General features: G+C 34.8%; 3 protein-coding genes across 3 annotated transcripts in view; 2 read left to right on the plus strand and 1 right to left on the minus strand.

The window, feature by feature from the left end:
* Window positions 1-25,379, plus strand: part of LOC142345883 (T-complex protein 1 subunit alpha-like) — a 101,314-nt gene that overhangs the window by 12,606 nt on the left and 63,329 nt on the right. The gene's annotated exons all lie outside the window — the stretch shown is intronic.
* LOC142345884 (profilin-like) overlaps window positions 1-25,379 on the plus strand; it is a 183,890-nt gene that overhangs the window by 12,601 nt on the left and 145,910 nt on the right. The window lies entirely within an intron of this gene.
* On the minus strand, window positions 21,646-22,275 carry LOC142346276 (uncharacterized). The gene has a single exon (XM_075398790.1). The coding sequence runs from the start codon at window positions 22,273-22,275 to the stop codon at window positions 21,646-21,648; it is 630 nt and encodes a 209-aa protein (XP_075254905.1).

The following is a 25,379-nucleotide window of genomic DNA, read 5'->3' on the forward strand; positions in this document are numbered from 1 at the left end:
AATTCTAGCTAGTTTATATTTTGATAAGCTCTACATCATTGGACCTACTGGTGATCAATACAATGGATTAGAAAGAATAAACCCAAAAGCAATTATAGAATTTATTAAAGATATAAAAGATTTACCATCTCCTGATAAACTATCCAAAGACTTAAAGAAACTAATGATATTCGATAATGTTTGAGCCAAAGAACCAGTTATTAATGAATATTTTTGTAGAGGTAGACATAATAATTGCAATATGATATATCTTAATCAAAACCTGTTCTCTCTGGATAGGCAGAGTGTTAGAGAGAATTGTAATCTATTTATTTTATTTGAACAGAGAGGTAAAGTCCTAGCATCGATATATCAAGATTTCTTTAATAATGTTGAACTTAGTTATAATGATTTTGCTAATATATGTAATAAGTTATGGAAAGAGCCTTATAATTATACTGTCATTGATATAACTAAAAATAAAAATATTAATGGTAAACTGAGAATTAATTGGGATCGGAGAGTTTTGTAGTTAAATTATTTCTATGTGCATGGCTATTATTATAGATTGAGATTGAACTATAACCATATCATTAACTATCAATACTTTCTAAATAAAATGTAAAGTAAAACTTAATACATCACCATTAAAGTCTATAGGTCTTCCATGCTCATCTTTAATATGAAACTCTATATATTCTATTCTATCTTTGGTTACATTTTGATACAAGATATTAGTTGGTATAATATTTATTAGATAGCCTGGTGGTTCTGTTAGAGTAAAAGTATATAGTATGTCTGTGTTATTCCCATTATCTTTAACACCAGATATCACATTACAATGAATGTTAATAGTACTAAAACCCATATCAACAATTTTCTGAGATGTATATTTACCTTGTTCATATACTATTTTTCTAAAGCCCAGTAATGGGGCTATTGAATTTTCTATGTCAAAGTTAATTGCACCTTGTTTTACTTCCATTAAACTTTTCATTGTATTCTTATCAGATTCTATTATAACATTACCATTAGTTTCTTCTTTTATTGATTCTGCTATTTCGAATAATTCGTATGCTCCTGGTATGATAGCTAAAATACGGGTATCTGACCATGTTTCACCCTTGATATCATATATGAATTGATTGTTCCTTCTATTCACATTAAACACCGAATTATAAACAGATAATCTAATTAAACCTAATTTTGATGAGTTAAGTATAGGTTCACTAAAGTTAAACTTTTCTGTTGGCTTTATCATTCTAAAGTTAAGTGTATGCTCCTCTTTAGTTTAAGTTAAAGCTTCATGTATATTTTGCAGTTTTCTTAAGATTAAGTTATCGGAAAATCCGCTTCGTGGATCCGTCATTTTTTGACTTATAAAAATGGATTTTAATTTGGATACAACTTATGGTTATAATAATGATATACATAAAAGTAAGATTATAAAATAAAACCAAATAATCTGGCAACAATGAATACGGTTAATACCAATATTAATATCATACTCAATAGAGAAGAGAATCACTTAAATTTACATGATTCATATCTAGAGATAGAGTTTGTTGTATCAGATGATGCTGTTGGTGTATTTGCTAAAGATGCTATTATCAGATTAGTTAATTATGGTATGATGGCATTGTTTAGTTCAGTTAAACTTGAAACTAGTGGTGGTAGGACTATTGAATATATAGACCATTGTCATCCTAATCTATTGATGTATAAGTTATTAACTAGTACTGATGATGAATATGAGAGTGGTTTTGTTAAAAATCAAGGCAATAGAGATAGTCAACTTAAAGGTGACCATATTGCTGCACAACGAGGTCATGTGTATATGATGATTAAGATGAGTGATCTATTTGGTTTCGTAAATGATTTAGAAAAGATTATATATGGTTTAGAATTTAAAATAATATTAAAAAGAAATAATGATAGAGCTCTATTTAGAGTTAATGCTAATCCTGGTGGAGTTGGTAATGAGGGTAATATAGATATTAGAGATATATCATGGTGTGTACCTAGTATTGATCCCAGTAATGATAATAGAATTATTGTGCAAAAGGGTTTAAATAAAAAGAATAATGTAGACTTTAGTTATTATGAAAGAAAGACATTTTATAAGAATATGCCCAATGCTATTAACTTCTTGTTTGATCTTGGTATGGAAAGTGGTATGGAAAGACCACAATATATAATAGTTGGTTTCGAAAATAATATTGTTAATGAACAAACTCGTGATGCAATCACATTTGATGTAATAAATGTTACTGATTGTTATTGTAAGATTGGTAGTGAGTTTTATCCCGAGGATAGAATGAATATTAATTTTGGTACCAATAATTATAATGAGGCTTTTAAAGAGATTGTTAGCTTTAATAAAGATTATAATGGGTTACCACATAATATAAAACCGTATATAAATCATAGAACATTCAAAAGTAGTTATAGAATATATGTATTCGACACTAGATATCAAAGGGATCATATAGGCCCACAACCAATACAACTTAATTTTAAATTTAGTGCTGCAGTTGCAGATGTTATATGTCATGCATTAGTATTAACTAGAAAGGCTATTAGTGTGAATAGTGATGGTAATAAGATGGTTGATATAGTCTCGTAGAGACTAATTACCGTAGGTCTATAATCTCATAAACATAGTCTTAGTTATAATTAAGTCATAGTTATAATTAAGTCATAGATATAATCATAACTATAGTCCTTGTCATTATTTCCTACTAGTCATAACAAAACCCTTAGCATAAATAATATCTAATTTCTTTTTATTCTCTAGAGATAGAACCTTAGCTTCAAGCTTAATCTTAGCCTTGGGCCTAACCTTGGGCTTGGGCTTAGGCTTAGGCTTAATAACAACAAAAGGATTATACTTTTTAACTTCCATTATTTTTTATATATAGAAATGAGTCTTTTAAATAAGTTCAAAACTAATTCATATTGTGTTGGAGGTAGACATTATAGTGGTACTAATAACATAAGAGGAGCTATTGCTTCAAAAGGTACTAAAATGTTAAAGGGTAATTGTGTTAAGTGTAAGAGAAATAAGTCAATGACTGTTAGTGATGCAACAATAGAAGCAGAGGGATTGAAAGATTTCTTTAAAAGTGTTGGTAAAGCTACGGTTAACTTTGGAAAGAAAGTTGCTAATAATCCAGTTAGAGCATTAGAAATTGCAAGTAAAATAGGAAGTGCAGCTGCATCTAGAAACCCTAGAGCTGCTTTATCAGCCACACCTGATTTAATTAAATTTGCAACTACTGGTGAAGGTATAAAGGTAATACAAGAAGGAAGAGGGTTATACTTAGGTACTAAGAAGAGATAATTATTTAATTATAGTCATGATTAAATTTATGATTATGTTTATATTTATGTTTATGATTGTGATTATATTATTATGATTATGATTATATTTATATTATGTTTACGATTATTGATAAATATTTATACTAATATTATTATTACTAAATACATTATTATAACTAAACACTAACAAGTTTAGTTTAAAAAAACACTCACCTTGTTTTTCTTGTTCTTCTTATAATCCTCATATACCTTAACAAATTCATTATACTCATCATTATCTATTTTATTATCATTCATTGATTTAGTATATAGTTTATTAAACTTATCACTAAACTGTTTACTTTAAATATACATTTGTGAATACTTTATAATTTTATTTCTAATTTTAGTATTAATTGTTTTTGATAATGAACCACAAACAGTTGCTGTAGCAAAAGCTGTTGGTATAGAATAAGCTAATCCTATACCTGTTAATGAAACTGATGTGGTTGTTGCAGTTGTTGCTATTGATGATAATACTATTTCTGTTATATCAGCTACGTCAATATAATTCTTATATCTACTTATCTTCTTATTATAGTTATTAGTTTCAGTTTCATAATAATTTCTAATATCCTTTATAATGTTAATATTGTTGTTAAATTTATTATTAGCTTGAATCTTTTCGTTTATCAATTTTTCTGATACTGATGACAAATCTGGATATAGTAATCTCTCACTCGGTGCTGTTGGGTTAGTCATAGTTTCGGTTATTTTAATTAGTAAAAATTCTTTATTTCTTTCGTTATATCTTCTTGTTTAAAAGCATAATGCATCTCAAGTCTTGCTTGCTCTTTATTATCAACTAACGTACTTCGTAGAAGTATAGCAATTATATATTGTACTGTTGTCCTTTTATTCTTTAAAAGGGCTTCATCTATAAAAGAATTAGTCTTTTTTCTTTTTATTAACTTCTTTAAATTCTTTTAGCCCAGTAGTAAAAATTTCATCTAGTTGCATGTTAGTGATATTCTGATTAAACTTATTATTATCAAATTTTTTTTTAATTGATTATATTTAGAGATAGTATTAGCAGCATTTTTATTACAAAACTTAACAGTATTTCTGACTTCATTTGTTGATTCAATAAACTCAATAATTAGTTCATCATTAACTTGTGTTTCATTTAGTTGTAATGGTTTAGTTGTGACTTTATCAAATTCACCTTTTCTTAGTTCAGTTATGTTTTTACTTAAAATGTCTATTTTATTAGAAGAGGATAATAAGTTATTGTCACAATACTCTTTATTAACAACATCTTTTTCATCTATCGGAGGATGTACATTTGTAATTTTATAGGTATCCTTCATATCAATATTATCATTATCTTCTAGGAATAACCCACGAGCCTTACTTAGTGTTAAGTTGTTTGTTGATGTTGATTTATGGTTAGCTTGATTGAATCTATTTCTTGTCGTCTTTGTATTTGTTTACATATAATTAGAATAATAATTAGTCTTGTAATTAGACATAATTAGTCTTACAATTAGACTTAGAATTATAATTAGACTTAGGACCGCAGGTCAATATTTAATGATTCCAAAACCTTATTATTAGATTCAAAATCAAACTCGGTTTTTAATAATTCCTGTTTGTAATATTTACCTTCTATTATCTCACCATTAATATCTTCTATTTTATATTTTGGTGGATGTTTTTAGAACTTCAATAACTTTAAACAATTCTCTATTCCAATTAGAAGTGTAACCTTTAGAGAAGATATTACGTTTATCTACATTTCTAACATAATCACCAACTTTAAGTTTAGGTTGGGCGTAGCCAAGTTTACCCTTAATTTTCTTAAAACTAAAAGTGTATTTAACTTTATCAGGATTATTAGAAGCGTCAACTGGTGTCATATTAATTGTTGAGTGAATGCTATTGTTATATGTTACAACAGCATCATTTAATATATTTACCCAATTACCATCGCCATTGATGAACATAGGTTTATTTATTATATGTAATAATGTTCTATTAAATCTCTCTATAAACACAGCCTTTAAATCACTATAAGTAGAATATAGTTTTGTTTCATATTCTTTAAGTAAAGATTCAAATGTTTTATTGTAAAACTCACTACCTCTATCTACCCATAACTTTTCTGGTTTTCTACTTTCAGAGCCACCCTGTGGACGTTCACCAAATACTATTTTAAAACCATTAGTTATAGATAAACCAGATTTATTCTTCAATGGAATAGCCCATGCATATTTTGTGAATATATCTAACAGTTAATATAAACTTATAATTATTTTTATATTTACTTAGAGATGACTGATCAATTAAATCAGCTGACCATGTTTCATCTTTATATAATGGTATTATTCTTTGTCTTCTAAACTTTGTTATTTGAGGACTGAATACTTCTTAAGCTAATAAAAGTTGTTGTTGTTGTTTTTCCATCATTATTTATTTACCATCGTTTAAAACAAAATTATCTAGTTGCTCTTGATTAATAATATTCATAGTTAATAGCTGCTTAGATATATCTAGCATTTCATCATATAATCTATCATGACCAGCTTTTGTTTCTAGTATTAATAATTCTAGTCTTTCTATTAAACTATTTGGGTCTCGGTTGCTATTTAATCCCCTACCATATACATCATCTTTTGCCACTATTATACATTTTATTGTTCTATATCTAGCGCTTTTCTTATCCCCTTTTCCTAAATCATATCTAATATCCTTTAAAAACCTTTTAATTTTGTTTTCATCTTCCTCGATTTCACCATGTTTTATATTAGGGTTAGTAAGAAAGTTTATAAACTCATCTGACAATTCATATATATATTATCCTTAACTATAAATGTATTTTCTCGGTAAACTAGTTTAACACCGTTCATTTCAAATTCACCAATATCTAAATCTCCGAATTTTAACTTAATTGAGGGTTAGATTTAACTGACATTAAATTAATAATTTGAGCTGTGTCTTTATCTACTAAAAGTCCTGGTTTATCTCCAGCTTCCTCTACAGCTTTGCCATTGGACTTCATTAAAGCTTCATTAAACTGGAGGCCAGCTTGCTGGATCATCTTAGTTTGTTTATCCAACTCTTGATTTTGCCAATCTATTGCTCTCAGTGTTTGTTCACCTAATGCTAGATTCCGTTCAGTGTTTGCATTTAGTGTTTTAGTCAAAGGATCAAATAACTCTTCTATTTCTCCATAATATTCTTGTTGTTTTAATTTATCTTCTAATCTATTCTTTCTGTTTTGTTTTTTAGATAGTTTAATTCTATAAGTGTTTCTAGTTTCGTCATTTTTTATATATTGAAAAACTATAATAAAGGGGAAAAATGGATAATGAAAATTCTATTGATGAAAACTAACCGAGTTAAAAAAATGTTTAGCTTGTGGAAAACAATATCGGACTATCAGGGAACCTGCTTCACAGATTGAAGATTTTATTAAACAATGCCATTGATCCTTGGCATGATTAATTAATAATTTCAAGTTATTCTAAATATTTAGATGAAAGGGAAACCAGTAAAATAATAAAATTTATAGAATATAACAAAAACAAATTAACTAGAGAAATAGTGATTTGGAAATAACTTTCGGAGGGATAATGATCTTTAATGTACTAACTACTAAACCAGGAGATGCAATTGATCATTTTATAAAAGGAAGTATAGAATATTATTAACCAGTTTTTATTGCGATTATAAATCAGGGAGAACCTGCTTCACAGATAGTGAAACTGTTGCAGATCATTATATAATCTAATAGCGGCTTCAATTAACTTTCTATCATCATTAATGGTTAGTTATAGAATATTATTAACCAGTTGTTCTTTGTTCAAATTTAATGATGCTTGGCTTGCCATGGATGAAGTCCGTTCACAGATTTTAATTACTAAATCTCTTTTGAATAGATATAGATTCTCATCATGAGGATAACTTTTTATATTGTTTACATAGAACCTTTTATCATCAAATATATTTAAACTAATCTTACTTGTTTTTGTTGTTGTCATGTTATCGCCAACTTTTTGTATTCTGCATTCATCTATAGTTCTCTGTGTATTATTCATTAATGCATCATAATAATCTATGTGCCTAGCATTATTATGCTTCTTTGTTCCTTTTTCTTTAGTGTTTTTAGGATAATTTTTGAAGCTATTTGTTTTTGGGGGACAATGCTATAAATTCCTCAATAATCCTACTCCCCAGCTCGTGCTTAAACTTGCCGGGGACTTTATTATTAGTTTTTATAGGTATGACTAGATTACTTAAGTACATATGCTCATTCCTAACTTTACCTTCACTATAACTTAATACGAAACTGTCCGTATCCATATAGTGAAATATTAGATCTTTGAGGGATGGTTGTAGAATATTATAGAATACATCAAACATATGTAATTTGCGAATTCGAGTATTGTTACTCCTACATATACAGGTGAGCTATATTCTATTTTTTTCTTTATATGTTCTATTTGGCTATAATCTCTATATCTAGTTATATTCTTAAATGTTGGTTTACTTACACTTTTCATTATCTTTTCTTCATCATGCAGGAACTTGCTTTGAAAGAAGTGTAGAGGATTCATGCACATTCTTCCATATAATGAGTTATTCATTAGTTTCCTTACATCCTTTTCTGCTTCAGTTTTAGCTGTTGCTCTTTTATTTGTATTGTTTTGTATATAATCTCTACATATAGAATCTTGTTTAAATTTAATTACTCTGTATTTTTGTTACTTTTACTCCCATCTTAACATAGAACTTTAACATTCTATAATGAACCATATATTCTGTTTGGTTGTTTTGTTCTAAGATTAATTTCTCTGATCTTGCCTTGCCTCCATCTCTTTCTCTGTAACCTAATTCATTATCATTTATCTTTCTTTTATTAGGCATTAGTGCTAACTGTTCTGTTCTCTCTTTACATTCATTAGTATAATCAATATCACAAACTATATAGTAACCATGATCACTATCATCTGGAGTATTTATTATAGTATCAAGAGTAGTAGTAGTAGTAGTAGTAGTAAACTGGAAGTCCTTATAAGGTAGCTTTTGCATCATTGCATAGCCGTATAGGTTGTTTGCATCAATGTACCATATGGTCTTACCATCACTGTTACCTATATATCTATCACACATTATTCCACATATACCACCTCTCTTTGCTGCAACAAAGTCATCTAGCATTTTTTAATCTTCCAATGTATCTAATGTAACACCACTCGACATTAACCAACAATCAAAACTATAACCTGGGAGACTTACATAATGTAGTGGGTTGAGCTTGAATTCTTTCATACTTAGTTTAACATATTCATTCATGCAGTAGTCTAATATTTCCACATCATTTTGTAAATACCTTATAGTTAGATCTTTACCAGTTTTATGATTGTTGTCTTTATTAAAGATATCGACTTCTTCTTGTGTTGGTAATTTATTATGTAGAGAGGATTTGAAGTCTTCTATTTTTAGATTACCTATAACTTCATCATACGACTTTGTCGTGGTTGGGGAACCAAGGCCGGAGGGCCTTCCCCAGGTAGCTTTGCTACTATACGACTCTAAACCAAAGTATTCAAATGGATATAATGTTTTAGTTTTACACCCGTATATCTTTGCCATTTGATCTAGAGGCATAGCTATGAAGTTATAACTATCTAAGAATTTGAGACAACCAATGATAAACTTCTTAGTGTTACCAGCAGCTAGTGGTATGTTATCTACTTTTCTTTTACCATTATTCTGTTTAAAGAGTTCACTGTATAGTAGGTTGAAGTCATAGCCAGAGCCTTTGTGGAATAATACAGGAATGAAGTTTTGTTGTTTGTATCTTAGATTACATATTTTACATGCCGGTCCTCTATATTTAACAGTTTCATGACAATGATCTCTTACTTTATTAATACATGTTTTGCTGCAGATATGACAGGTGTTATTGGTTTCATGATATAGTTTATCTTCTTCTGTGAATACCATTTGTTTGTTGCGCTTGAAGTTATTCTCAGTTTCTATTTCTAATAGATCTCTAGCAAAACTTTTGATGCAGCCTAGACCGAAGTAGTGCTTGAAGTTACCTTGCCAGGTGTAACCCACAGCTATTGGAACATGTTCAGCTATTACATATTTACAGTCATTAGTTGAGACTTCAACAATGCAACATTCTATATCGGCAGTTAATATTTTTTATATTCTGACGTTTGTGTTCATTTATAAAAGTAATATGTTTTTTCTTAGGACAAACAATCTCTGGTTTGAATGAGTTGTTGCTTTCTTGTTTATCATATTTGATTTGTGAGTTAAACCAATAGGTACACCTATCACAATAATAATATTTAATGTTGTTTTTATTTGGTCGTTCTAACAGGGTTTCTATGTTTTTTATTAGGGCACAGTGTTCTTTTTGACCATTACTCCAAACTAGTATTCTTACATCTTTTCTATCTTTTTTAAAATCATCCACTTGTTTAAACAATTCTATTTTGCCCCCACCACAAGGTTTGTATACCCAAATGTTAATATTATACAATTTTTGTATTCTTATTATATAAGCAAAATCATCTTCATGTTGTTGTCTTGTTTTAATTAGTTTATCTACATATTTACTTTCTCGAGTTGCATGGTGTGGGGCGGGATGTAGCCAAGCAATTATAGTTAGTTGTAAGCAATTGTTTTTATAACTACGTATATTTAATATCGATTTAGAGTTTTTGAGATCAGGAGGTAAATCTATATAACTACCAATAGATGCTTTAGTTGGTTCAATGTTTAACTGAATACTTCTTATTCCAAGAAACTCTAAATCATAACCATAACCTTCATATATTTTCTTTTCGAAATGTAGCAACCGATTGAAGTCACCATATTCATATATTGCATTCTTATTAATATAATCAGTATTGAAGAATATTTTAGTAGTTTTAACTTCTTCTTTAGTTCTCTTCTTATAATCACATTCAGCCGTGATCTTATATTTAAAACTCTAACTTTACGAAACTGGTAGCATTTTTTAATTTCTTCTAAAGAGTAATTAGTTGCTTCATCTATATCTTCAATGTAATTCCCGCCTTTATCTGTAATATAAAATTCTCTCATGTTCTGACTGGAGTTTATATCGAAGTCTTCTGTGTTTTCTAGATACTTACGATTATGACTATATGAGTGAGTAGTTAGAGCTATTTTATTCCTAAATTCTTCATGATATTCATTAGATTCATACTTAAATCTGGTGGAGATATCCTCTTCAGTTTTAGTTTTAGGTTTGGTGGCTGGTTTAGTTTTAATAATATAATCATCTTCATCCGAATTGTACACCCTCTCAGAGATTTCTTCTTCGTCAGACTCAAACATTTTCTCCAATAGTTCCTTATGTTTGAAATCGTATGATTGATGCCTGTATAAACCCTTCCTTGATTCAAAGGATAGATTACAGACATCGCAGAAGTTTGACATTAGTTTTAGTTGATTGGGACATGATGTATTTATTTAGGGTAATAATCAAAAAATAATATTTCGAAAAATGAAAATGAAATGCAAAAAGTGTATAAATAAACCTTGGAAAGAATGTTGTAATAATTGTAAAGAATTGAAATATTCTTGTAATGTATGTAAAAATATGATTAAAGTGAAAGATTATATAGAACATTTGGAATATCATTATTCTGATCCTGATCAATATCTAACATGTAGTATGTGTAATGTTTATAAACATATATCATTATATAGATTTAGAAATAGGAAATGTAGACTATCTATTTATCTTCATAGATATAGATATGGTCATACTAGAAATCAATTCAGAGAGCATGTTTATATGTATAAAATTCAAGAAGACATTGAAAAACAGTAATCACTGTGTTTCCACCGATCTCAGTGTTTTTGACTGTGCTCTTTTTGTTCGCTTTCTTTCATATTTAGCAACCACTAATAGTACAAGAAGTCAACAAGCTTGGTTTAACATCGCATTACACATCAGTGAAACTGCTTCGCATTTCGAATGAAAAGTGCATGTCATGCTAAAATGGCCACCACCATTGACAAAGAAAGCCACCACCACTGACAGAATGAAATCAAACAAGTGAAAATTTCGAATATATGATGCCCTTAAAAATTAGCTAGTAAGGTGAGTATTTATTAAAATTTTTTTTAAATTTTTAATAAATTATACAAAGATTTCAATTTAATAGAAGGATTTAAATATTACTTTACTTTCAAACAGGTGATTACTTGGTAAAGGATAACTAATTTTAAGTTAAAAATCATGTCAGAATATTCTAGAAAAAAGAATGTTCTAGAATGATTCTCCATGAGGGGACCTTTGTTCTCCACGAAACTTTTTGGCTATTCATCATGAGTTTCACTTCACTACAAAAACTAGCGAAAAATTTTAAACAATTTTCGTCATTTGACGAGACTTTAATAACCGGAGCTTTATCATGCACTTCTTTATCTGAAGAAAATATAAACGAGTTGACTAATTTAACAACTCAAATGATTACATTTTGTAAGGAGAACAAATGCATACCCCACAACACCGCCGAACTTGAAAGTGAGACTGGAGAACGAACAAACAGAACTCTTCCAGTTATTCCTCTCCAAGTTCAAGAAGGATCTACTAAGTTACGAGCATCAGGAAGCACTGGACAAGTTTGAAGTGAATGTGCCGGAATATTTATCTTTCCACAATAAACTCAGGAATTCATTCAATATTAGTGAATTTGAGTCTTATCTCACCACAGTCAATAACATGGAGGGAAAGTTGAATCGTTTATATCTACTGACAATTTCTGACAGAGGATACATATGGGGTAACGTGAAACAAAATCATCAAGAAAACAATAAGGATATTCCCTGGAAAAAACAACTGAACGATAAAGGATATTCCTACTCTACTATCCAGAGTTCTATAAACTTCTCTCAAGCGTGTGAAAGCTATCCCAGGATCCTAGTCTCAACAGACTACTACTCAGAATAGAAAAAGTTCCTTACAATGTTTTTGGCAGAAGTTCAGAAGGATAGCCAGCTACAATCTAGGTGCATGACAGAACTACAATTTTCATAAATGATAAACAAGTGATTGGTTATTGAGAAATATATTTAATATTAATATTGATAGCCTTAGTGTTAATACATTAATATTTTCGCCTGATTATTGAGAGTTCAGTCAGCTTAATAATTAAAATTAAAAGTGTTCAAATATTCTGTAGTTGCACCCTCCCCCACAGTTGCCATTAAGAAAGGTCGAGCAGTACTGCCGTAGCGTGGTAAAGGCGAGTCAACCTTTTAACAAGACCTCTCAAGACTCAGCTCAAAAAAATGTACCCTGGTACATAGAATCACTCAGTGAAACATCATAGATCAATCGTCTCAGAGGGTAAAGTCAAAATTTAAAAGAAAATTGTTTCTTATTATCGATTTCTAAGCAATTTTGAGTTATTTCAGTCCATCCGATTCTATTGAAAAAAACTTTGTGAGATGATTAACCTGATTTATTTCAATATAGTTTGGCATATTAGATATGAAATTAGGCTTAAAACTAGCTTGAGAACTTTTGGATATTAGTGTATGAAATGCACAAATTATACTAGCTATGTACATTTTGTACACAAAATTGTGCATGTAATATGTATTTATAGTGGTGAATATAGTAGTGAATAAAACAAGGATTCCAATAAACAGTTAAATTTGGCCCGATTCGACATGCGAGATTAGCGTTAGGAGAAAGGGACAAATTTTACTGGTGGTTGAAATCCTTGTTTTATCCACTACTATGAGTTGCCTGGCCAGCTTAAACAAAAGTGGTCGAAAACATTCTACAACTGGATACTTAATATCATCAACTGCATGCGCTATCGCGTTCAGTTATCAATGCTTTTAACGTGTTGTGATGTTTTCTATTAACTGCTGAGCTTTTTAATTGCTCTTGAACGTAGTTGATAGCAATTATTGTAAACGTGTGTGTCTTTTTTATGCAAAATTTTCGCTTGACAATTTTGACTTTTAGAGTGACTTTTACGCCCTTGACTTTTGGCATTTCGCGTGATCTAAAATTCCCTCTCAACCACAATTTCAAGCAGCTGAACTCAATTGGCGGCAATTTAATACTAAAAGTCAAATGAAAAGTGCGCCGAAACTGGTGTCATTTTTTACTTTAAATCTTAATAGTGGTATATGTTAACCTCTAAAGTGGTTATTTGAAGTCCACTATAGAACTTCTTAGTCCCATTTAGGCTCCCCCCCGACTGAAGCAGGCTGCAATTGATTAGAGCTCCCACTAGTCGTTCAAGAGCAATTCTTCCGACGTTTAGTCGGTTGTTTGATTATCATTTTCATCATTTTGAATCGGTTAGAAGCCGACGTTATCTTCCGACGTGAAAAATAAGTGTTTAGGTAAAAAGTCTGAAAATTTGAAGACCACAGAAAAGAGATTGGTTTTGATCGCACTGCATTTTTGAGAGATTGGTTTTGATCGCACTGCATTTTTGAGCGATAAAGATGATACTGCAGTTTTGAGAGGGAGCGATAAAGTTCAGATGGTACTGCAGTTTTGAGAGGGAACGAAAAAATTCAGATACTGCAGTTTTAAGGGAGCGATAAAATTCAGATGATGCTGCAGTTTTGAGGGAGCGATAAAATTCAGATGATACTGCAGTTTTGAGAAGGAGCGCTTTTTCTAACAAAAAATAAATAGCGCTACTAACAATGAAATAATTATTCGGGAGCCCCTTTGCGCATCTCAGTAATATATTAGACCTTAAGATGCAATCTTGTGCCTTGTTAGTAATTTTGTCGCCGTAGACGTTTTTAAACTGTTTTTTCTATTTCCAAGTTCTCTTCACTGTCTGGTCTAATTGAAGAAATCATAAGTGATTGAACTTCTTTCTACAATACTTATAGCAAGGGATTTCCCGTTTTTGACCAGAACTTGTGTGGCCATGGCGAGAATTGTAATGTATATATAGAGCTCGAAGTGCTACCATGAGGGTGACTCTCAGAACTAAAATTTTGCTGAAAATTGTCTTGCTATGCAAGACTAGGGCCAAAGATTTTAAACATTTTTGGTGTAACCTAGGGTAAGAAAAGTTCCTTGAAAGTTGCTCGACTAAGACTTTTGATTTAGTAGAATTTAAAATTCAGCTAAGGTGATTCGGGGCTCTCTAAGTTAGCCCTCTAGGCAACTTAAATTCCCTTAAGCACCTTCTACTCTAACTAACTTATAAAGAAAAACGGGCACGATCCTATACTTGTAAAAAGTTAACTTACACCAGTTAACTTCTAGAACTTATACCATCTAAGAAAAGTATCAAAAACGCCAAAATCTAGATAGGTACTCTGTGCTGTGTTAACTTGGGAAAGCACCACTAACGCACACTGACTTGAGATTAGTTACAAGGCCTGAAATGGCAACAGTTTTGTTTATAAGAACCTAAAATTATCTCCCCACCGGTGTCCGTAGACTAACATATAAATCGAAATTTAGCCACACAGGTTAGGGTTTCTTCTGTCGCGCTCGAAAAGCGACTGGCAGAACATTAAAACTTTATACGATTTTCTCTGATTAGTGGAAATGTTTAACTCTATAGAGCTTTGATTAGTGAAGCATCACATCTGTATCAAACATCACTGATTAGTGATAGCAACAATTACAAATATAGCAAACAAACCTTAAATAAAAACATTTGGCAAGCACAAACAGCGGCTTCATTGAAATAATTTCTACACTACAAAAACAAAAGAACAGGGGTGCAAAAAGGAAACACGTCAACAGTCAACATGCCAAAAAAGTCACGAGCTTAATCAACAGTAAAGAACAGTCTCAAGCAACAACTTCAGCTGCATTTGATAGGGTGCAATGCTGTAAAAAAGGTCTTCGAGCAGCAGAGCAGTGGTAAAGAAAGTCGAATCAAAATACGCGAAACTTTGGAACTCGAGGTTACAGAAAGATCGTCCGTATAGAAGTTGCAGTGAACTCATGAAGAAACAGCTAAAAAGTGAACAGTTGACAACCACTGCAAATGCATCTGCCGAAGGAAACAATCATTCTGGAATGTAAACAGAGATCAACAGCACCTAGAACGGATGCAAGTGGCACCGACTCTGCTCTTAGCACATCAGTATCACTTTCCCTAAACTATAGGGGAGACAGTACCCCTTGCGCAATAGAGTGACAAAATCTCAATTTGCAAGCCACATTAATAAAAAAACTATCGCTGATGTCTCGTCCGACTCAGAAGACGCTGCCAATTCTCAACCCTTTCTGAACATAGAGAGAGTACAGAACACAGAGTTTTTATCAGGTGCACAGAACAGATAGTGTGGCGAAAATTTAAGTCGACCGAGAGAGAACCATGTTCGAAGCCCGAGGCAACATGAAAGTGAGGATAACAGAGCAGGGCAATTCCAATAACCAGGCCTTTTCACCTCAACAACAGCACAGCTGGTCCAATCAACAACCACTGGACAATTGTAACACCAGGCACTGATCTTCCAGAACACATTGAATTTGTCTAAGATATCAATTGACAGGTTCACTGGTGATTTTCTGAAAAGACATCAGGGCTTCTGTTTCTTCAAAGCAACCATTTACAACAGCAGTGGCTTCTCATTTGCCCAAAATCCAAAATACCTCCAAAACTCTTTAACAGATGAAACAAGAAATTCCATAAGTGTATAATCCTACAATGGGAACTAGTGCCATGAAGGCATTGCTGAACTGACCAGGAAATTTGCCGAACTACAGCATATTGTTGCTGCATATCTGTGAGATTGTCCGGACACAAACTGAACATTACCATGCTAATCAGATGGAATCAACACACAAGAAGCCAAGCTTTGTCAAAACCTGACGTAACTGAATTTGCTTTTTGGATTGACGCATACAAAGAAGCGTGCGAAGCGATGTCTCCACAACGGAACCAGAGAAACAGCTTGAACAATTCTTCTCAAAGTGTGCCAAAGAATGTCATGAGAACTGTGCTCACAAAACCGCAAAGTTGGTCGATGTCCCGCAGCCTTGGAAAAGTAATTGTATGATAGACAGCATTGTGTGAGGTGAATGAACCTCTAATTTATCTGTATAAGTGCTCATGGAAAACTTGCAGCAATCAAAAACAAGGTGACCTTTGGATAAATGAAATGGGTTGCACCACTACACTCCGCAGAACAGATGCAAAACAGCAACAACAAAAAGCACAGCAAAGCGGGAACTGGAATCAAACTTCACAAAACAATAACGTCAGAAGCCACTCTGACCGAAACCAGTCAAATTAATGACCTAACTTTTAGAAAGCCAAAGGCAGGAGACGAGCTCGAACTGCAACAAACAGAATGGAAACCAGAACGGACAAAGTGATTCCAATAGCAGCACTTCACACCAGGGCAACTGCATTCAGAATGTTTTTGAACATGAGCCAATGAACTCGCAGAAGAGTAACAAAAACAGACTGAGAAAGTGTTCAGCGCACTGTAATCCAACAACAAGCAACTACTCCGCAACAAAACTACACTTGCAGCAACCAACAGCAAAACTTCTTGTATCATACCTCAGATGCAGTTGCAGCAACACTTCAACAGAAATTTATTTCATGGAGACCTACACACAGTGTTAGTGACAACACATAAATAACTCAAAGTTCCGATGCCCTTCAAGTTCAACAACTCAAAGACAACCGTACCACTAGCTTCTTTGCAAGGTGAATTCTCAGTTGAAACAGCAGATACCATGATTGGCATAGGAGCTTCGTACAGCAGTTGCCCTGTGATCAGAATCCCTGTGTATGCAACAGCAATGGAGGAGTCTCTGATGCCTAGAGTTCAAGTTGAATTGTTGAATGAGATCTGCAGAGAAAGTTCTGACCTCAAGAACTTAAGCTTCCCAAGAACCAGGGTCACCCGGATAGCAGTGCTGATTGGAGCAGACGCCTTCACAGCAACAGTTGCCACACAGTTCGCAACTGGACCAATTGGCACCCCGTATGGACTTAACACTCTGCTTGGTTGGACACTGACGGTGCTCATTCCCCAGAAGTATAAAGAGACGGGGGTCGGCCAATCAGTCAGCACAAACATAACGCTTTTCGATCTTATCACGAGACAACAAGACGATCCCGATGAAGATCTTGTCCAGATTTTCTGGACAATCGAGAAGGTGAACTTAAGTCAGTGCTCTTCTAATGCACAATCTTTTGATGACAAGGAGTCTGTGTCCATCTTCAAGGATATCAGAAGCAACGCGGTTGACAGATACTTGATTGGCATTCCATGGTAGAAAGACGTCAGACGCCCTGTTAACTACATCATGTTCCTCATTTTCAGTTGTACGTTCTGCAACAGAGGTTGGATAGAGACAAACTTGAGGGAGCTCTATGAGAAAACGATCAAAAAATGTTTGGATAAAAGTTACATCTCAACTGCCGACCCAGTTTGAGAGACTACGTTTGGTTCCTTCCTCGTCACCCAGTGGTCAAAAAACAAAAGCCAGACAATATCGGGAGAGTCACAAACGCGGCTTAGAAATACATAAAGGAATCTCCCTGCGAGTACTCAGTGGCACACAGCGGACATCGAGGCATTGTTTAGATTGACATCCAGACACAAGACCAGGACTATCTACTTTTTCTGTGGGACAAGGATGGCACTGAGTTTTCAATAAAAATTGACTCATTTTTGGAGCCACCTGTTTATCTTTTTGTGCAATCTTTGTTATGCAGAGCAGTGCAGATGACCACACTCAAGAGCATCCAGAGACACACATCAATCATGCAGCAATTCTACATAAATCATTTCATGCAGACCTATTCTGAAGAGGAGGCCCAGAGAAGTGCAGAGGAGATCAAAACTGTTCTGTAGACAGGAGGGTTCAATTTGACAAAGTTTCATAGAAACAAATCAAACGCAATCGAAAACATACCGGAAGAAGATAATGCAGAAATGAAAACTCAGTTTTTTTGATCAGTCGTGGAATTCTAAGACGTACAAGCTGATGATTGCGAAACGGAAATTTCTCTACATATGAAAATGACTGACTGAGAGGAAGGTGCTTTCAGCGACAGCATCTTTTTCAATCCTGTTGGATTGATTTTTGCCTTTGGCCATCACCATTAGATGCATTCTCCAGAAAAAGGGAGCAACCAGTGTCCGAATGTAACCAACAGGAACTGCAAGAGTGAATGTAGGACTTTTATAGCATCGATTCAGTAAAAGTTTGCAGAATCTTGATTCAAAACATCAACGGACCTCATCAGCTTAACACGTTCAGTGACGCCTCGATTACTGCAATTGCAAAACTGAAATTGAAAGCGGAAAACTTGGAGCAGGTTTAGCTGAGTTTTGTGAGAGCAAGATGACAACAATCATCATTTCAAAGCGTTTTTGGACAGACAGCACTGCTACAATTGGAGGGATGCAACCCAAGCAGAGGCAGAAGTATATTGTCAATGGATTGATCTCAATTCCAAAGAATTCCAACCCAAACCACTGGTGACTAATCTCCGGAAAGATGAACACCGACTAGCGGGGCACTTGCGCAACACAGGCGACACAACTTCAGACACCTCTCGTTTTGGTTGAAAATCTTCAAACATGGAGTCGTCGACTACTCAACTCTACAGGAAATTTGTTCCATTTAATAACACGCTTCAAAGCAAAACGCCAAACGAGAAAACAAAGAGAACTGAACATCAGGGCAAGGAACAACTTGATCATAATATCACAAAGAGTTTTCCGCAGAAGCAATTCCTTCACTGATTATAGGAAGCAACGTTGAGAACGGATACAAGTTGACTTTCAGGTCCTTTCTAGACGACGAGGGATTCTTGAAGGTGGGAGGAGGACTCAAAAAATGGCCCAACCTACAGTAGGAAGCGTAGCCCCATTCCTCATAGCAGGAGCAAACTTACAGAACTGCTGATTGAGAGATTACACCGTAACTATGGACATATGTGGAACATGCGAAGGTATACCTGCAGCAGACCTTCCTGATGATTGGATTGCGAAAACTGCTTAAAAGTCTGGGAACATTGTTTCGTATGCAGATGATGGAGTGCAGACAACGTGAGGCCAAATATATTTGCCCTGCCTCAGATGAACTTGTTCACTTTTCCGGTCACCAGAGCTGTCCACCTAGAGATATGCCATGATCTCGCAACCGATTTTCTACTAACGGCCATCCACAGATTTTTGTCAAAACGTGGACAACCTGACTTTTTTGTGAGTCACGATAGCGAAATCTCTATTGAGTCAATCAGGCCATGAAATTAAAATTCCAGAGGAACTATCATCCAGACGACAAGTGCATTGGACTGCAATTGGCTGAACTGACCATTCAGTGGACTTTAAACCCACCATTGGCAATAGTGCTGGGCAATCGGAAACTAACCATCTCCGTTTTTCAGACAGATGTGGAAGAGGCCGAGGTAGCTCTGAATTCCAGGCCATTAACTCATGTGCGCTGCAGCATCTTTGACGAGAGCAACTACTCGTAATAACTTCCTTTGCAAAACGCACATGTGCTTGAAACTTATTGTGAACATTAACAAATGGCTCTCTTCTGAGAAATTCAAACTGACGCAGAAACTACTTATGTGTCTGAGCTCAACAACAAGAAAATGGCCGAAAACCAAATTATGAGATGGATAAAGTTGACTTTGTGTGGTTGCTCGAGGACATCACAACCCGAGGCATTGCATCCAGACGGCTAAAAGATCACTCCAAAGACCAGCTGTAACACTCAGCCGTGAGTTCCCACGGTAGTTGGGTGCTCCGGAGGGTCATTGAGGCTTTTTTGAAAAAAAATTACCAAGAAATTGTTCTATATTGTTTCCGTTTTATATATCTCAACTGTTTTTATTTTGTCGAGGATGTAAAGAAACCATGTTTCTTTATAATTTTCCGTTCCCCAAAACCCTTTTATTTATGTATATCAGGAACTGTTTTTATCTTGATTTGATGTTGTTTTTTAAAGAAGTCGGAATTGGTTGACCTTCACTTCCAATTTTTTTTTACAGTAAGAGATTTCCAGTTTTTTACTAGAATTGTGTGCAAAAATGATAATGTATATATAGAGCTGAATTTGTGACCATGAGCGTGGTTCTCAAAAATTAAAAATTTGTTGAAAGTTCGTCTTAGGCCGAGCAACGTGAACATGCCCAAGGGCTGAGTTGTTTCAGGTTCCAACTTCAGCTGAAAAAAATTACCTTTTTCCGTAACAGTTTTATAAAGACATAGCTTGGTGCTAAAATAAACGAATTTGAAAACATTTCTCTTTGTTATGATATTTGTTATGCTTGCAAAAACGAATGTGGGAACTTTCTGTGTCGCGCACAGGATAGGTGAGAGTTCTTGTTTTCTTTTCAGATTTATAGCCTTTTAAAAATTGCATTACGAGCCAAAAGAGTGGTATTTTGTTCTTAATGCTGTTTTCGAGAGCAAGAAATTAGAGCGCGAGTTTTTTTCTGTGAGTGAGCTGATTAATATTCGCAATGCGATGGCTGGGGCTATCGGTTTGCCCTCTTTTTGGTTTTTTTACGACTCTTAAAGAGTATTGATTTTTTGAGTTTTTTGGAACTACTATTTGTTCAGAAAGCGCTCTGACCTAAATGCAATTATGAGTAAATATTTTGTTCGAACTAAATGTTTTTGCGGGAGAAACTAAATGTTTTGAACTAAATGTTTTTCTGACCATGCGCCGCTTTCAATGAACAACTTTTCGACTTTGAAAAAGTTTCTTTGACAGAATAGTGCATATAAATTGTACTCTATGTGTAGAGAACACGTTTCTAGTAATGTAAATTCAGTAAGATAATGTTAAGTTCAGTCTCTTTAATCGGAGAATTACTGTTTTACACGTGTTATTTGGACGAAGTCAAGTTCCCACTTTTTTGGCGGGAAGAGTTTCAACTTTTCTAGTATTGGCTTTTGCCATCTTGAATTGATGCATCATGAACAGGCTCCGGAGAGAGGAAACCCATAAATTAAACCGAAGAAGGGGCGAATGATGTAACTAAGAGACCAGAGGGTAGCTCGCGTTGCCTAGATATACGTTCAGAGAAAAAAGAGCAAAAAACGGCTAATCGGCCAAAACACGTGCGAGACCGGCAACCGGGTGGACGTACGTACCGTAAGCCGTTTTTACCTTGACAACGCGTACAGATCCTTCTTTCCACAATTCGTTTCCACAATTCGACGTTTCCACAATTCGACGTTTCCACAATTCGACGTTTCCACAATTCGTCCCAGAGGCCATATCCCACGCGGAGTGAGGTCTTTAAGGATCCACACCAGGTCATTGACTTTCAACGAATTATCCTGTTCGGACCATTTGCTTCGCTTCGTTTAAGTGTGAAGGTACTCTTTAACTAGGCGTCTCCAGACGTGGTCCATGAGCTGCTGCACGTTTTTCCACGACTTGAAGGATGCTGGCATGGTTGATGAAAAATCTCGTGGTGGCAGTGAATTGTAAGTTCTCTGCACCAGAAATTGATATGGGGTGATGGGTTCTTCATTGTCTGGTACGTCAACCACATGTGTAAGTTGTTGAAAGTTCAGCATGCTTTCGGTCTCAACCATGATGGTGTGGAAGACATCTGATATAAGCCTCTTGCTCCCTAGAATGATCAAAATGATCCGTTTAGCATTTTGGATCAACCGTTCCCACGCACCACCAAAATGTGGTCCGTATGGTGGGTTAAATTTCAAAACTGTGTTCTTTATAAGAAGTTCAGAGGCAATGCGTTGATTGTCGAGACTACGGACGCATCGCTTCAATTCTTCGTTTGCCCTGACAAATGTCTTGCCGTTGTCACTTAGAATAAGTTTTGGTTGACACCTTCGTGATGCAAAACGTTGGAGGGCGTTGAGCAAAGTGTCCGTGTTTAAATGAGGGCATGACTCAAGATGAGCGGCACGTGTGACCATGCATGTGAAAATGAGGCCGTAGTACTTGGTGAGCTTGTCTTTGGTCATCAAAACGGCGGCACAAAAAACATCGAAATCGGATGCTTTTGGGCATCAAAACGGCGGCACAAAAACATCGAAATCGGATGCTTAACAATGTTTTCCTGAGGCCGATAACGACGTATCGCTGTTGAAAAAAAGCTTTGACGGCTTCGGTACCTTGGTGTATACAAATTCGTTGCGCTTGCTCAAGATATAGGCGTGTTGTTGAGTCTTTGGCATGAAGATTTATTGGTAATTTAGCTAATTGTAACTCTTCCGGAGCAAATTGTAGTCGGCCTTGTGATCTGAGTATTCCGTTTTTGTCTAAGTACGGGTTTAGGGATCGAATCTTGCATTTAGAGTCTAGTTTACGTCCTCTTCTTAGCGAGTGAATAGCTGAATGGAAAACTTTTTCCTGTGAAATTCGAATTAGGTGACTGTGTGCTTGAATGATGTCGTCTGCAGTGTACTGCTCTTTGTTATTTCGTTCTTTTTTAATTCTGAAGAGAAGGTTGTAAATAGTTGCGAGTGTTAACAGCAGTTTTGTCCAAGATCGAAAAGGGGTTGGGTCAATGACAGGTTCATTCGTTTTTGATGTACTCGTTGTGTGAACAGAAACTATTTTGTGTGCGGAGTTCCAGTCGGAGTAATGTTTCTTTAGGAAATCAGGAGCCTGTAACCATTTAGAACATAATTCTTCTGGTTCTAGGCCACGTGTTCCATGGTCTGCAGGATTTTGATTTGTTGGTATATAATGCCATTAACTGGATTTTTAAGATTCGTGTATTTCTCGGATTCTGTTGGCGACAAACAGTTTCTTCTTAGAAACAATCCAATCAAGAACAACTCGACTGTCTGTCCAAAAATGTGTATCATGTATCTTGAGTGTGGTCTCCTTTTGAACTGTTTTAAGTAGTCGTATCCCGATTATTGCGGCCTCAAGCTCAAGTTTTGGAACGCTCAACGATTTTAAAGGAGTTACTTTGCATTTACTGATTATGAAGCTGGTTTCTGTTTGTTTGGTGTTATTGTCATAACTCCGTAGATAAATTATTGCTGCAATAGCACAAGTAGACGCATCAACAAAGATGTGCAATTGATGTTCAATTTCCTGTGAACTTGCAAGAAAATTGAGTGCTCGCCAGTGTTCAATGAGGGCTGCTCCGAAATAGCTGTTTAGTTTTTTTTGCAGTGGTTTATGTAATTTCTCAGGCAGCGGTGTGTCCCATTTCAAACCCAGTTGCCAAATTTGTTGCATTACAACCTTGAAGCGTATAGTCACCGGTGACGCAATACCGATGGGGTCGAAAATCGACGCAACAAACTGAAAAGTTTTCTTTGGGTATACATTGCTGCATTCTTTGGAAAGTCTTCCAATGGTTTTATAAAAAATTTATTATCAACGAAATTCCATTTTTGTCCTAATACGCGAGTGAAATCTTTTTACTCGTCTAAGTCTTCACATGGAATTCGTTCCAGCACTTCAGGACAATTAGATAAGAACTTGTTCAATTTGAAACCCCCTCGTTGGAGGCACTCTTTGACTTGCATTACAGTGCCTTTCGCTTCAGTGATAGTGGGCAGCGAATGAACCTAGTCTTCCATGTAAAATTGTTTCGATATTGCTGCAAAAGCTTTGGGAAAATTTTCTGCATTGTCTTTAGCACATTGATTTAGGACAAAGATGGCCATTGAGGGCGAACAAGTTGCCCCAAAATCAGGCGAGTGATCTGATATTGCATTAAAAAGTTGTTTTTCGACCAGAGAAAGCGAACTGTTGATTGATCTTCTTGTTTGACAGCAATTTGCATTCACATACTTTCAATATCTGCAAGGATTGCAACTGGATGCTCACGAAAACGTAGCAGTATGCCAAGTAAGCTGTTCAAGAGATCTGGTCCTGCTAGGAGGTTGCTGTTCAATGATTGTCCTCGATACTTTGAAGCGGCATCTGCCACCCGTTGAATTTTTTCCGGTTTATTTGGATTTTGAACAAGATGATGAGACAGGTACCATATTTTTTGAGGTTCAGGTGCTGTCATTTCGACTGAATTTATCTATTTTTTGATTAAGTCTGTTGAAAGCGTTTGATCGTATTTTTCTTTCAGCGTTGGATTATTGCCTAGTCTTTTCTGCAAGCACCGCAGCTGATTAAGAGCACAGTAATAATTGTTCTCCAAAAGACAGGGCGTTTTCCAGGGAAACCAAATTCATATCTCTCAGAGTTATGTCGGATAGTTTTCCGAAAAACCTTCAAGGCATCATTGTCTTCATCTGAAAGAACACAACTGTTTTTTTGGGTTCCTTCACTTTCAATTTTCCAGAATTGCTCAACTAATTCGCATAAATGTGGTTGTTCCGTCTGCTGTCTCGAAAGATGATAAATAAATGGTTTGGTTGTTGTTGAATGATGTCTAAATGTAGATTCGGAAGGATTGAGAGAAGTTTCATGCTCCCCAGCTAATGTCCATCCGAGTTTTGTTTTCACACCAAACGATTGATTTATGTTTCCGGGTATTACTTCGATTGGATGAGTTTAATCGAATGTGTTTACACCTAAGGGGGCTCCATTTTTGCCACCAGCAACCTGAGGGAAATGGATGTGGCGGAGATTATTAAACGTGTCACATATTTGATTCCACTCAAATATGTTGGCTGGTGTGACGTTCATTGCTGGCGCGCTGTATGCACGAGATATCTCACAGCTTTGTCTCAATGATTTATATGGAGTGATAATGACTGGCGCTGTTATCTTTGAGAGTGGCATTTCGTTCTGGGTATTCACGTATTGGAGTGTAGTTGATGTTTGTGGTTCGCAAGGAAGTGATAGAAAGTTTGTTATGGTGTCAAGCAAGAAAGTGAACTGGCTGCCATGATCTATGAGTGCATACGTATCAAAGGCCTTGTTGCCATTGACAAAAGACACCGGCATCAGCTGTAGTTGTTCAAGCCAGTCTCTCGGAGGAGATGGCTTTTTATTTACGCAGAAGCGTTGATTATTTGAAGGAGAATCGAGGGTACTTCTCTGAGTATTTGACTCTTTCGTTTTACCAAAAGATTGTCCATAGCGACAGTGTTGTTGTTTGTTTTGGATTGGTGACATTTCATTTGATGAATGCTTTGTAGGACCA

This window comes from Convolutriloba macropyga, chromosome 9 (genome assembly GCF_964194025.1).
Source record: "Convolutriloba macropyga chromosome 9, txConMacr16.3, whole genome shotgun sequence".
Taxonomy (NCBI): Eukaryota; Metazoa; Xenacoelomorpha; order Acoela; family Convolutidae; genus Convolutriloba; species Convolutriloba macropyga.